This window comes from Brachypodium distachyon, chromosome 3 (genome assembly GCF_000005505.3).
Source record: "Brachypodium distachyon strain Bd21 chromosome 3, Brachypodium_distachyon_v3.0, whole genome shotgun sequence".
In the NCBI taxonomy this organism is placed as follows: Eukaryota; Viridiplantae; Streptophyta; class Magnoliopsida; order Poales; family Poaceae; genus Brachypodium; species Brachypodium distachyon.
The window spans coordinates 41,348,043-41,360,961 of record NC_016133.3 but is presented as its reverse complement, the minus strand read 5'-3'; the positions used below and the strand labels follow the sequence as shown (position 1 = coordinate 41,360,961).

The following is a 12,919-nucleotide window of genomic DNA, read 5'->3' as shown; positions in this document are numbered from 1 at the left end:
GGATAGATCGATGAAGGAGCCATCCGTCCGGGTGAAACCCTGCCGGGGGGGCAGGGGTGGGATGGGCGGCTGTGAGCGTGCAGCGTCGTGGGCTTAGGTGGGCCGACGGGCCTCCCCCCGCGGCCCACCAGCCTGGCTCCTGGGGCCCAGCCACCGCTCCGCGATGGGACGACAGGGTCACGGGCGCCGCACCGCGATGGGACATGCGGGATCTCGGAGCAGCCGGACAGGAGGGCGTGGCCGGGGCCGGCTGCCGAGCTGCAGGCGAGGGCAGCAGCAACACTCGGCTGGGGCTCACGGGGTGCGCCGGCCCCGCGGGGTGCGCACCGGACAAGGGGGCGCAGACGACCTGCGCAAAGGAGGGGCGAGGGGACGCAACGGACACGGGTGGAGCATCTTGCAAAGCAGCGCAGGTGGGGGAATCCGGCAGGCATCCAGCACAGGGCTCGACGCCGGGGGATCCCATCGATGCGACAAAGGAATCCACGGACCAGTGGATGCGGTCGGTGGAGCCCAAGGGGGAAGGCGACGGGCGCGGGGGCGAGTCGGGAGCAGCGGGACCCGGCAAGAAGTAGCAGGACTGCGGGGGGCGGGCATGGCGGGGCGAGAGGTGGCCGAGGAGGCCACCGGAAGGAGAGCGGCAGCAGCGGCGCGCGGTCGCAGTCGCGAGAGCGCTCTCCTCTATGGGCACTGTTGACGAAATATATCTTTTGATGGCATTGGGTTAACTTCAGTTTTTTTTCTTTTTTGGGATTGGTTATATAGCTCAATCGGCTCAGAAATCGTATTTTTCATTCGACCGGCCTAGGTACATTGCATGTGTGTGGGGGGGTGGGCGTGTTTCGGAGTTTGAGATCACAATAAAAGGCATTCGTCCTTATGCTCACATAAATTTAGTTCCCACTTATTGGTTCTCACGTGTATTGCTATAAATTTTAAAACGATGAATTGAAAAATGTCAGGTCCTGAATCACACTTGCACAACACAGCCAACGCCACGGAGAAAGGAAAAAGACAACAAAAATAATAATAATTAATTTTTAAAAAATGCAGGTAAAACTTTATGCACTGTTTTAAAATTGCAGGTGAAATCTTATGTGAGATTCTAAAATTGCAGGTGAAACCTTATACACAATTTTAAAAATTGCAGGTGAAAGTTATGCGTGTTTCTAAAAACTACAAGTGAAACTTTATGCACGATTCTAAAAAAATGCAAGTGAAACTTTATGCACGATTCTAAAAATTGCAGGTGAAAATTTATGTACGATTCTAAAAAATTGCAGGTGAAATTTTATGCGCGATTCTAAAAAATTGCAGGTGAAAGAAAGTTTATGTCCGATTCTAAAAATTGCAAGTGAAACTTTATGCGCGATTTTAGTAATTTTTAGAATTACTAAAATTGCATTTTATATAATAAAACCAAATGGAGTCTTGTTGCTACCTAAATTTTAAATATTTATTGTGCAAATTTAATGATAGAACATGTGTAATATTTTTCTGGAAAAAACAAGTGTTATTTTATTTATTAAAAACGCTTGTTGCTTAGTTTGCCTCGATAAAAAAAAAGGAAAGGTACAATGTAACCTTACGTGAGCCATAGCAGAGCAAATAAGAAAGCCCAAACATAAAATAAAAATCAGCCCATAACACAAAGCAAGATATTAGAAAAAAGGAAACAACCCACGATCAACAACACCACGTACGCCCACAAAACAAATCGGAACGATCCCTCGAACAGAAAAAACGGAATCGGTATTCTCTCAAAAAAGAAAAGAAAAACAGAATCAGTACGATCAGAAAAACAAATCGTAACGGTCTGAACTCGTCGACTGAGAAATGTTATTTCTCTTCCGACTGAGCTCTAGCAAAACCGCACAAATTAGTAGTTTTGTGTACTTCCAAAAAGGAAAGATACAAATTGCATACTACAGGTTCCCAAGTTGTACAAAAAAAAGCACACAAAAACAACTGAAAAGGCCAAACACATAAATGAAAAGCAGACTGAAAAAACAAAGCTGAGAAAAGCTCCCCCAGCACCTACGCGGTCCGACGGGACGGTCATGGCCTACTACAAACAGCACAGGCGCAGCCAGCTGAAATTCCAGACCAAAACAAGCTGAAGCAAATATGAGAGCGCCCAGCATGCATCAACGGCTCACGAGGTCAAGACTGAGAAATAAAATTTCTCTGGCGACCGTGCGATAGCCAATTTCTTACAGCTTTTTGGGAGAGCCAATGCAGATGTAAATATGTTCATCAGATCATCAAACCTGCGTGGCTAGTACTTTCTGATAATACTACTGCTGCTATACAGCACTTGAGTGCCTCTAGCCTCTACTGTACGTATTGCACATTTTATTCTGAAGCCTGCGGCAACTTGCCCGCACGTGATTTAGCAGGGAAGAGATAATCAACAAAACGAAGACCCTAGATCTCTTAGAATTAGATGTAACGGAAGAAATAGAATCTACAGAGCTAAAGCCAAAAAAAAACCGAGAATCTTCAGCAGGGTATGCACAAGATGTCTGTAGCAGCAACTCACGGATGTATGTTGCACCCCCTGATGAACGCTTGATCAGAATTGACATACTTGGTCCAGTACTTGTGGTATTTTGACAATCCAACCTCAAGCCAAGGCTTCAGGTTCCCGTTGTAGTGTATGACGGCTGCCCGCTCGATATCCTTTGGGGTCACGTTCTGCTTGTATCCCAGGCCCAGGAGATGCCATGAACGATCCAGGGGGAAGGTGCGGTTCCAGAATGTCACCAGGCCGGCAGGGAGTGTCCCTAATTTCCATAACAGTCTATGCTCATTCTGCAGAAATGGGATGTATGTCCCTGGTGAAACATTTGGTAACACAGGAGGAACAGTGCTACATAATACTAGCGAAATCAAAATTTGTTTAGAGTATGATGATACACAACTTTTAATGCAGCTACTTACGGAAAATAAGGTCAGTTGCAATGTTGTAAAGTTCATATGCATCAAAAGGGTAATTTCACTTTAGATGTCGTCAAAATCTTGAATCTCATAGTAATCACAAGGGTGAAAGAAATTTTGCATTAAAAAATTTGAAAAACTCATGAGTACTCACCTGTCCTTGCCAGTAGTGGTACACATCAGTAATATTCTGCCTTCTCCACTCAGACAAATCAAACATGTTCATTCCATATGCCCAGCCACATGCACGGCGGTCAAAATTCTTGGCAATAAGAGGGTTTGAGAAATTGAGGTACCTGTCGAACCTATGGAAAACCTCCCCACACGTTTGGACAGCACCATTAACCTTGCCTTTCAGGTCTATCGACCAGAGTGCACTTAGGTCCTGCTGAACTACAATATCATCATCAAGAAATAACACCTTGTTGAGTCTTGGGAAGATCTCAGGAAGATAAAACCTAAGATGATTCAGAATTGACAGGTACTTGGGGTTCCGGAACTTGGGGTTTCTATCTGGTCTATTCTGCGGAGTACTGAAGTAGTAATCGATCATGAAATGGGACCCCAGTTGTTTCATAACTGGACTATAGCTCGAATTTAGCCATGTAAAGTCTTCAATGTTCTGAACTTGAACAGCAGCTTTACCCAGTGGATTTGCCAAGAACCACATCCTCATTGCAGCATAATTAAGCTTATCTGTCACAATATGGAAGACATGGTCTGCTGGATTCTGCATTAGTATTTAGGTTAAGATGTTAGTGCTTACTAGTTTGTATGAAATGGATCTAAATTATAAAGTACTCACTGCAACATGAGTTTACTTATGATGATGCATTAGGAGCTAATTTGCTATAAGCACTCTCTGACCTTAACATGTACAAGGGTTGAGTTCACAACCACAGCTGCTGCCAGTACATTATCTGAGAATAATGCATAGTGTTGTAGTTTCGGATCTTCCAACTTGTCTTCATATGGAAAAAGCTTATTGCTGGAACTGGAAGAATAGTACTCATTCGTAAGCAGCAGTGCAAGACAATGAAGCCTTTTTGGGAGAGCTTTAGCTGCTATCTGTGCTACATAATTAGCTTGTTGTTTGTGAGCCTCGAGCTGGTTCTCTGCTGAGTGAAGGGTTGTTTGTAGCTTATCAATAGCAGCCACACAGTTATCATGCACTTGTCTGATCTTTCTTAGTATCAATTCCATCGCTCTAATTTTTCCTCGGACACTGTAGGCAATAAAATCGTGTTAAATAATTAAGAGCCTTTCACTTCCTATGAAAGAGTAACCAAACATGAGATACACGTCATCATTGGAAATGCCAAGAACTTTGTAGTACAATGAAAGAGAAAGTACTTCTTTGGTAACTGCCTATCAACGGTTGCACCACCCAGTGCTTGCTGGATATCCCTCATCCTTCTTCTGAGATCCTTTATAAACCCATGATTGCCTCTGGAAGGTAGAAATCTGATGTATTTTTTTGCTCTTTTCAACTGGTCCTTGATGACAAGTATCATACTATCAGGAGTTGTGGAGTAACTAGTATTGCTGCTAATTATCATTGCATCAGACTTTTCTGAGATAGCGTCTGTAATTTGCCCAGATGATCTATTGTCAGTAATTTCCTGGAAAATCAATCACTAGCGGTTAAAATTTCATAGTGAAAGGAAAACCATCAGTGTCAGCCTTTGCAAACTACAACTGCAGATTAAAATTTAACATTGCACACAAAGCTAGTAGATAGTAAAGCTTCTCTGAAAGAATGAAATAAGATTTTGCAAGTTCTCCTCGCCTAGTTTCTCTCTAAAGGAAACATCTATTGGAACAAAAATAAGAGGAAAAATTGATTACAATAAAGGAAGTTATCAAACACAAGATCCACTAAGAAATGAAACCAACAGTATTATGAGGACTAGTCCTGACAGAATTTTTTGAATATTCCTTCAGGCTACCCACGTAGCAGAAGCAGCAAACTGGATGTAGCCCTAGGGCTTTAGGATGACTTTGTTAGTTAGAAAATGTCAAAGCCATGCCTCCATATTTCTAGATTTGACACTATATGGAATTAGTCTGTTCACGTTATTCAGAATCAGAATAATGGATCTACAAATTAATACCTACAAATCTTACTCATCGAGCAGGTATGTGTGTAAACGTCCACGACTCCAGTTTCCAGAGCACACAACAGTACATTTACCTTATCAAAAGGGACATTCAGATCTCCAGTAGTGTGCATGGCACGAACTTTGTGCTCCCCTCCTTCAGCAACATTGTTTAGGCCACTCTGTTTTCTTAACTGAGCACCCTCTTTCAAAGTAGTAACCATAGCATCTACGCGTGCTCCCTTACTCGGATGACATGAAGACTCCTTCTCCTCTTCTACATTGCGCGCTCTGCCATCATTGCTACCCCTTGATCCACCTGATCTATCAATGCTACTTCCCATAACAACCTGCTGAATTACACCACCCTGTCTCAATGGATTGCCCATGATAGCCATGTTGTTTGCATCTGATGCAACTATTCTTGCAGGCTCCTTCATCGTATCCAATGTGTCCTGGGGAAACATTCACCACCGTGACGTTCATAACGCAGTCTTGCCGAATCATTTCGGGACTAGAAAACAAAATCAGGAAATGGACAATGGTCACGTTTCATAGCAGAGATTCACCTGCGGTAGCGCGTTCAGACGCTTCCCCACCTCATTCCGGGCAATCTACGAAATGAAAACACACCAAGGAAAATCTCAGCCGAGACCTCCGAAATCCTGTTGGAAGCATGCAGAACTTTTTTTTTCCCAAATGCGGCCATACCAAATTGGACGGATCGCGACCCAGGGCGCGGCTCCGGCTCACTGCGAAGAACACCCACACAGCGGCGTCAGGGAGACAGATTTTATATCGACATTCCGTCGCCGAAACACGGGGGAGAGGTGCGAGGGGCGTACGGTTGGGGCCGGAGAAGGGGGAGATGGGCGCGCCGCTGTAGAGCGCCAGGGGCGCGAGCACCGAGGCGATGAGCAGCGCCAGCACCGCGTCCCGCGCCCTCCATTTCCGCCACCACCGCCGCGCCGCGCCCGCCATGGCCGCCGCCGGTATTCTCCGGCGGCCGTGATGATCAGAGCCCGCCGCTTGTTTGTCCTGCGAGCGCTGCGCCGCGGCGTTTCAGAGACAGCTTCACGCGCCGTTCAGGTTTGGGCCGTTTGGCCTTCAGACGGGTAGCGTTGCAGGCATCAGTATTCAGTACACCCTTTTTTTTGGTTTTTATTTTAAAACGAAAATACTAACCTCTTTGATTCAAAGCCTCCCGGGATTGGCCAAACGCAGGAATAGAAAAGAAAACAAGACTTTAATGTTATGCTCATTTAATTTCTACAGGATTTGGTTTGCCACCACATCAACCAAAACATTGGTCTGTCCAAAAGGTTGGAGTGGATGAAATTTTGTCCCCCTTCGACACCGTTCCTATCTCAGAGGTCAACAGAAGTAATTAGCCAGATGGAGACATCGGTGGTAACATGGTGCCGCCGGCAACGAGAGGTCTGGTGAAGACGTTGTCTCGGAAAGAAAAATGTCGTGGCGGCGCGTGAGGAGGGAGGAGAGGGGGCAATGACGAAAAATTTAGCGTAGGAGGGGAGCGGGGCTCCGCGGTATGGGAAATGGTATGATTTTTCTCGACATTACTATTTACCAAAGAATTACTCCCTCCGTTTCATAATTCTTGTCTCAAATTTGTCCAAAAATGGATGCATCTATTCTTAAAAGATGCATAGATACATGTAATATTTCGACAAGAATTATGGAACGGAGGGAGTACTTATTTACCATCCAACAATTGGTCGCTCCGTGCGAAAACACAACAACCAATAAACGATATGATTTTTTCCTTTTGAGAATTACTAATCCCCAAAGTGATCGCTCCGTTCACAAATTTTACAATTCATCTACCATGACACAACCAGTTTTTTTTTTAAAGGAATGATACAACCAATTAAACGAGAAAAAAAAACATGTAAAGCCACGACGGCTATCAGTTTCTCCGTCAAGCCAGACGTACGTGCTTCCGTTAACAGCAAACGGGAAGAAGTCGACATAGATCTCGTTCCCGGACTCCGTTCACAATTTTGAACCCCGACCGAAGGGGCGATCCGTGGCACTCCAGGTCTCCCCGCATGAACCGATGAACGTATGGATCGATCCTCCGCGCGTTCCATGTGTGCAAAGCGCTAGCGTCCGTTTGTCCTTACCTACAGCTCGATCAGCGTGCACGCACAGCAAAAGGCACCGCAACTGCAATAGAGCCTTTGAGGGCGGCAGACGACGACGAAACCCGGCCAGGAACAAAAATGGCTCGGTCATTCATCGGCAGCTAGCGAGCTCCAGTGACGAGGGCGCCCGCTGGCTGCTATCTCCACGCAGTCTCAGTCGTCCGGTACACTGCACTGCTGGCTTTGCGTTGCGTTCGCACGGCCGGACGGAACAAAAGGCTAAAGAAACGGCCGTTCGCCGGAACGGCACGTTAAAGAACGATCGATGATGATTATCCCGTAGCCGTAGTGCCGGTGCATGGGCTGATGGGCCTCGGCTGCATGGGCCGGAGTATTAATTTTCTTTTTGGAAGGTAGTACTATAGCTTAATTTAGACGGGCGTTAAAGCTGATGCTCGCAGTGAACTCCGGGCGAATGAATATTTCTCAGCGTCGACGTGTGCTTCATACTGCTCCAGACTGGAAAATGAATAAATATGCTGCGGACCAGTTCATCAACAACTATGCTACACACAAGAGAGAAGTGGAAAATAAATAAACACGTGTATTCTCGAAAAATCTTATACGTATACAAGGGAGTACATGGAAACGAGGATATATACGTTGGCCCGTGGATTTTTGGTGTGATCATCCGATGGGCATGCGGATAGATAGATACATAGGTCGATGAGAGTTTGGACCAACACACGCACACGCAGACGGACACGAGACTTCACGTGTGCGTCACCCTCCTAGCTACAACCACAACGGCATGTATATTGGCGTTTCACGAGAGAAGATCATCGGTTAAGTTCATCACCCACCTGATGGCAGGCGGTGTGGGTCACGTCGTCAGGAGTCATCAGTTCGGTTTGGGAGAATGCATCCGGTTCTTTAATTTCCGCTTCTTCTTTCACAAAGGTCCCAACATATCGCCCCTGGCATTTTGCTCACAAACCTGCGTGCTACCCGCCCTGTATCCGTTCACTCCGTTGTGCCGCTCATGACGTGTACGTACGCTCAGCTCTGCCGCTTTACTTGTCGATCGGCCTTCTCCGCCGACACGTAACGAAGGGCCTGTTTACTTTACCGGACGGGAATGACGTGTCTGTGACAAATTAATTTGATACGACGACAATCCCACTGTATTTGTCCCCGTCTAAGCAAGTCATGTTGGGCTACAAAATGGTACTACTACGCGTATATCGCTAGAAAGTAGTACATGAAGGATCGTACTTTAGCCGAGTTCTTTTTTACTTTGCTGTTCCATTCTTGGCATCTCTCAATTCATTGCGTCCAGTCGAGAGAAAACAAATCATCATCGTTATATGGTCAATCAATGTACCGGGTTTAGAACTTAGAAGCAGTACCAATGAAGGCAAGCCAAGTTAATTTTAGGCTAGCAGGAATTAACTAGAGAAAGCAAACTGTTTTGAGGAAACCGTGGACAAGTTACGTACTCACAGTCTTGATGCTAGTAAGCTTTAATTTACCACTCGATCTAGCTAGACGATCGAACAATTAACGGAGTCACCTATCTCCGGAAACTTTGTGGAATTATGGACTCATCGCTTCTGGAAAGCAATCGATAAGGTGAGTCAGAAACGTGGATTCAACAAAAAAAAATTAACGGAGCCACAATTTTCTGCAAGAAGCGGAGTTACTGAAACAGCTTCTGGAGCGGATGCTAATTTGTACACCATGGGCCGGGGTTTAGATCCAGTACAGTGCAGGAGTAAACCATGAAACATACATGCAGGAGTAAACCATGAAACCTACATGGTGAAACTGAAACATACATGGTGAAACACAGGTCTGGTTTCATCATTCCAGGGGGGTTACTACAGGTAAAACCCCACACAAGACTCGATCCAAAGCCACATGCTAAATTAATTGAAACAAACATTCACAATCGAAATGTCTTTGAACTGTAACATGATAAAGCTTAGGAAAGGAAGCAACGAAACGGAGAGTAAATCCCTAATTAATTAACGACGATGTCGAACAGGGCATTTGCTAGCTGCTGACGGCGCACTGACACACCTCTGTGAGGCTGGCTGGTTGGGGGGGCCCACTTACGGGGGCCAAGTCGGCGTTGGCGCCGCGGGCTTCATGCGGCGGCGGCGGGCTTGGGCTCGGGCTTGGGGTTGTTGGGCCGGTCGGCGAGGAGCACGGCGCGCCAGATGGGGTCGTGCTGCAGCTCGCGGTGGGCGGCGGAGGTGGCGAGCCACGCCTCCACGTGCTCGAAGATCGCCCCCTTCCTCGGCGGCGCGAAGAGGCGGTCCCACTGGACGCCGACCGCCGGCGAGCTGCCGTCCACCAGCGACCGGAAGAACACGTCGCGGAGCTCCGTCACCGCCGCGCCGTTGCCGCCGCTCGGGACGCCCAGCCCGCCGCGGCACTCCAGCCAGGGGAACTCGAACACCCCCGGCGGAATCTCCAGCACCATCGCTGCCGCCGCCGCCCACGGCGACGGCTCCTCGGCCGCCGCATCTTCCGTCACCTCCGGCGCCGGCGCCTCGACCGCCGGCGCCTCCGCCGTGGGCGCAGACGAGTCCGCCGCCTGATCCATGCCGCCGCGCGCTAGCTAGCTATGCCAACACACACGTATAGCCACCGATCGATGTCGGCCTGTATTTATAGGAGAAGGGCTGACTGGAGTGGAGTGAGAGAGAGGGGTTGCTTGCACCGCCGTCCAACGGCCAACGGCGTGTAAACGCCGTTAGTCTGTGCGGGTGTGGATATATAAGAGGGGACATGGGAAAAGGGGAATTGGGCCGATTTGTTGTTTCTTTTTTACAGGGGGCTGTTTTGGTTCTGGATTTCGATTTTTTGTTACTGCCGGTTGTATTATTGTTAGGTGGGGAGATTGTTTATGTCTTGCTGATTTTAAGGTACAGGATATACGGTGAATGTTATTTGGTGGTGGTGGTGTGGGTGGGGTGTACTCATTTTTTGAGAGGGGGGGGGGGGGGGTGTTGATTGTTCTTAGAGGCAAGATTTTTTAAAAAAAATTGGGGGACAACTAATTAAATGGAAGAAGAAGAAAAATAGTTACCATTGAAGGGGAAGTTCGATGCCACTTACCCTCGAGATTTACATCTAGCTTCAGATCTACAACGGCCTAAGCAACTTTGACAATTCCTTGGTGGCCGACTTTAGATCCTTGGTGGACAGCAGTTATGTGGAAAACCGGTACATAAGGATGGAAGAAAACACCTACTTTTAGATTTACTAATTGATCGGTAGGCAAAGAGAAAAAAAACATGCTTACCATCGAAGAGGAAGTTCGATACAACTGACCCTCAGATTTAGATCCAGATCCGTCGCGGCCGGAAAAAAGAACTTTGGGAGTTTCTCGGCAACCAACTTTAGATTCTAGGTGGCCAACAACGAGCTTCATCAAACAATACAAGGTTAAGGCACCAACAACATAATATAAATTAAGATGTCTATACCTGGATCTACAACAAGCGGCCATGCAGTCGTGAATAGGAGGAGGCCGATGGATGGCAACTATCTACTAACAGATTCGAATTAGACCAAGGGATACCGATGTCCCATCCAGATCTTGGATCGAAGGAGGCCGACGACCACCCAGATCGGGCGACGGAGAGGTCGATAACCCAGATCGGTGGAGGAAGATGAGGACCCCTCCAAGATCTCAAAGGTAATCGACCTAGTCGCCGCCGAATCTCGGAGGAGGTCGACAGAAGAAAACGGCGAAACAGCGACATCGACGGTAGCATGGAGCCACCGCGACGAGCGGTTCGGTGTGGATGTTGTATCTAGAACAGAGGCGAGGTTAGAAGGGGGAAAACGCGGTGGCGAGGCGTGACCCGCGTGAGGAAAGGGAGAGGGCGGATGCCGAAGAATTCAGGGTAGTAGGAGACGAGCGGCGCGAGAGGGGAGAGGAGCGGGGCGCTGCTTTATAGCGGCGAGGAATCAATAACGTGCACGCGTTAACGCGTACGATCCGAGCTAGTTACCATTTTTTTTATTTCGACATTATTTACCAAAAGAAAAAAAAATGGTATCCATCTGTCATCCAATGGATCTTTTTTTTAGCAAATAGTCCCATTCACCTGCCTCATTACACACGACCTATAAACGAGTAGGAAAAACAGCAATCCTGCAAGTAAAACAACCGGGACGACTGTCAGTTAATTTCTCCGTCTATGCTCCGTTAACCGCAAACGGGAGGATGAGAAGATACTAGACGGCGTCCGTCCGTCCGTTCCCGGCCTCCGTTAAGTCCGCACGCATCGATCGTTCCATGTGTGCTAGCGCTAGCGTCCGTCCATTTGCGGTTTGTCCTTCCCCACAGCTGCTCAGCGTGCACGCCCTGCACCGCGAAAGAAGCTTTGAGCGGCCTAAGACGAAACCTGCGCGTTCGGCGTTCGTTCGTTCCATGATCCATCGCTAAAGCTAGTCTCCGGTGACGCGAGCACCGGCTGGCTGCACATATATATCCTGCTATCTAATCTATCTATCCCCAGGCGTGCAGTCAGTCTCGTCCGGTGCGCTGCACTACCGGCCGCGCCTGTTGGTACTGTCGGTCGCCGAAACGGCACGTTAACGAATGATGCTAATTAACTTCCCGTCCCGTGCCGGTGCATCGGCCTCGGCATCCGCGCGCGGCATTATTTAGCAGCAGCTTAATGTCTTTTTGGAAGATATATATGCACAGCAGCGGCTTAATTTGGATGCGCCAAGGCTGCAGAACAAAGAGTAACGGCCGCGCGTTACAGCTAGCTGGCTCGCAGACACTCTCCTTGTGACACGCGGATCGAGGCGGTCGGCACGCGTGGATTATGTTTTTGGTGCGGTCATCCGGAGTCGCCGATCGGTGGGCGGGTATGCAGAATTGCAGATAGATCGATAGGACACACGCAGACGCGCGGAGCAGTTTATGTTACGTTTGCGTCACCCTCCTGCGTACAATGGCATGTGTACATTGGCGTTACCGCGTTAGGCGTTGCACCGAGAGAAGATCATCACCCACCCACCTGATGGCAGTGGAACGACGTACGCGTCACGACGTGCAGCGATCGGATGCGTGGGACTTCGGGGAATGGATCCATCCAAACTCTTCTCCGGTTCATCTTCAGAGAGATCCAAACATATATCGTCTCCTGGATCCACTCCCATTGTGCTCATGACGTACGTACGTCCCGCTTTGCTTGCCGCTGAACTTCCCTCTCTCGATCCAACGAAGCGGCATTCTAATTTTTCAATGAACGGAAACACGCATATTCTATCCCTATGAACACTTTCGAAAGACTGAGCCGACAGATCTTGAAAGATTGATAAAATCACCGCAGACACTTCGCTGTTGACAGGTACATCACTTGCCACTAATGTGCCGTTTATACTGTTAACTCTGGAAATTAGAACCTCTAAGTTTCCTTTTTCTAACTTCCAATTATAATCCCTTGATGGGCTACAGCCTACAGCAAGTCGAGCAATAAATTAAATGGTTATTGCTTTCTACTACCAAGTGATTAAACCGATGGAGTGTAATACGTGGCACCGCGTACTATCACAAAACGTACATTGCCAGGTACTGGGAATATGATCAAGGAGAGAGAGAAAATTCGAGAAACATCTACTACTTGGTTATTTTTTCCGTCAGTACATCTGCTTTCTTAGCCAGGGATTCTAGAAACATTTGCCGATTCATGGGCCGGGAACACGAGGAGATGCATGGGCTGATGGGCCGAGGTCGGAACGGCC

General features: G+C 47.8%; 1 protein-coding gene across 1 annotated transcript; it reads right to left on the bottom strand.

Moving 5' to 3' along the window:
- Window positions 1-2,200: 2,200 nt before the first annotated feature.
- LOC100824198 (probable galacturonosyltransferase 4) lies at window positions 2,201-6,069 on the bottom strand. Its single transcript, XM_010236952.3, has 8 exons — window positions 5,885-6,069; window positions 5,751-5,791; window positions 5,609-5,653; window positions 5,135-5,494; window positions 4,294-4,562; window positions 3,808-4,165; window positions 3,095-3,670; window positions 2,201-2,814 (listed from the first exon to the last, which is right to left on the bottom strand). The coding sequence occupies exons 1-8, from the start codon at window positions 6,018-6,020 to the stop codon at window positions 2,539-2,541; spliced, it is 2,061 nt and encodes a 686-aa protein (XP_010235254.2). The 5' UTR covers window positions 6,021-6,069; the 3' UTR covers window positions 2,201-2,538.
- Between the last annotated feature and the right edge of the window lie 6,850 nt (window positions 6,070-12,919).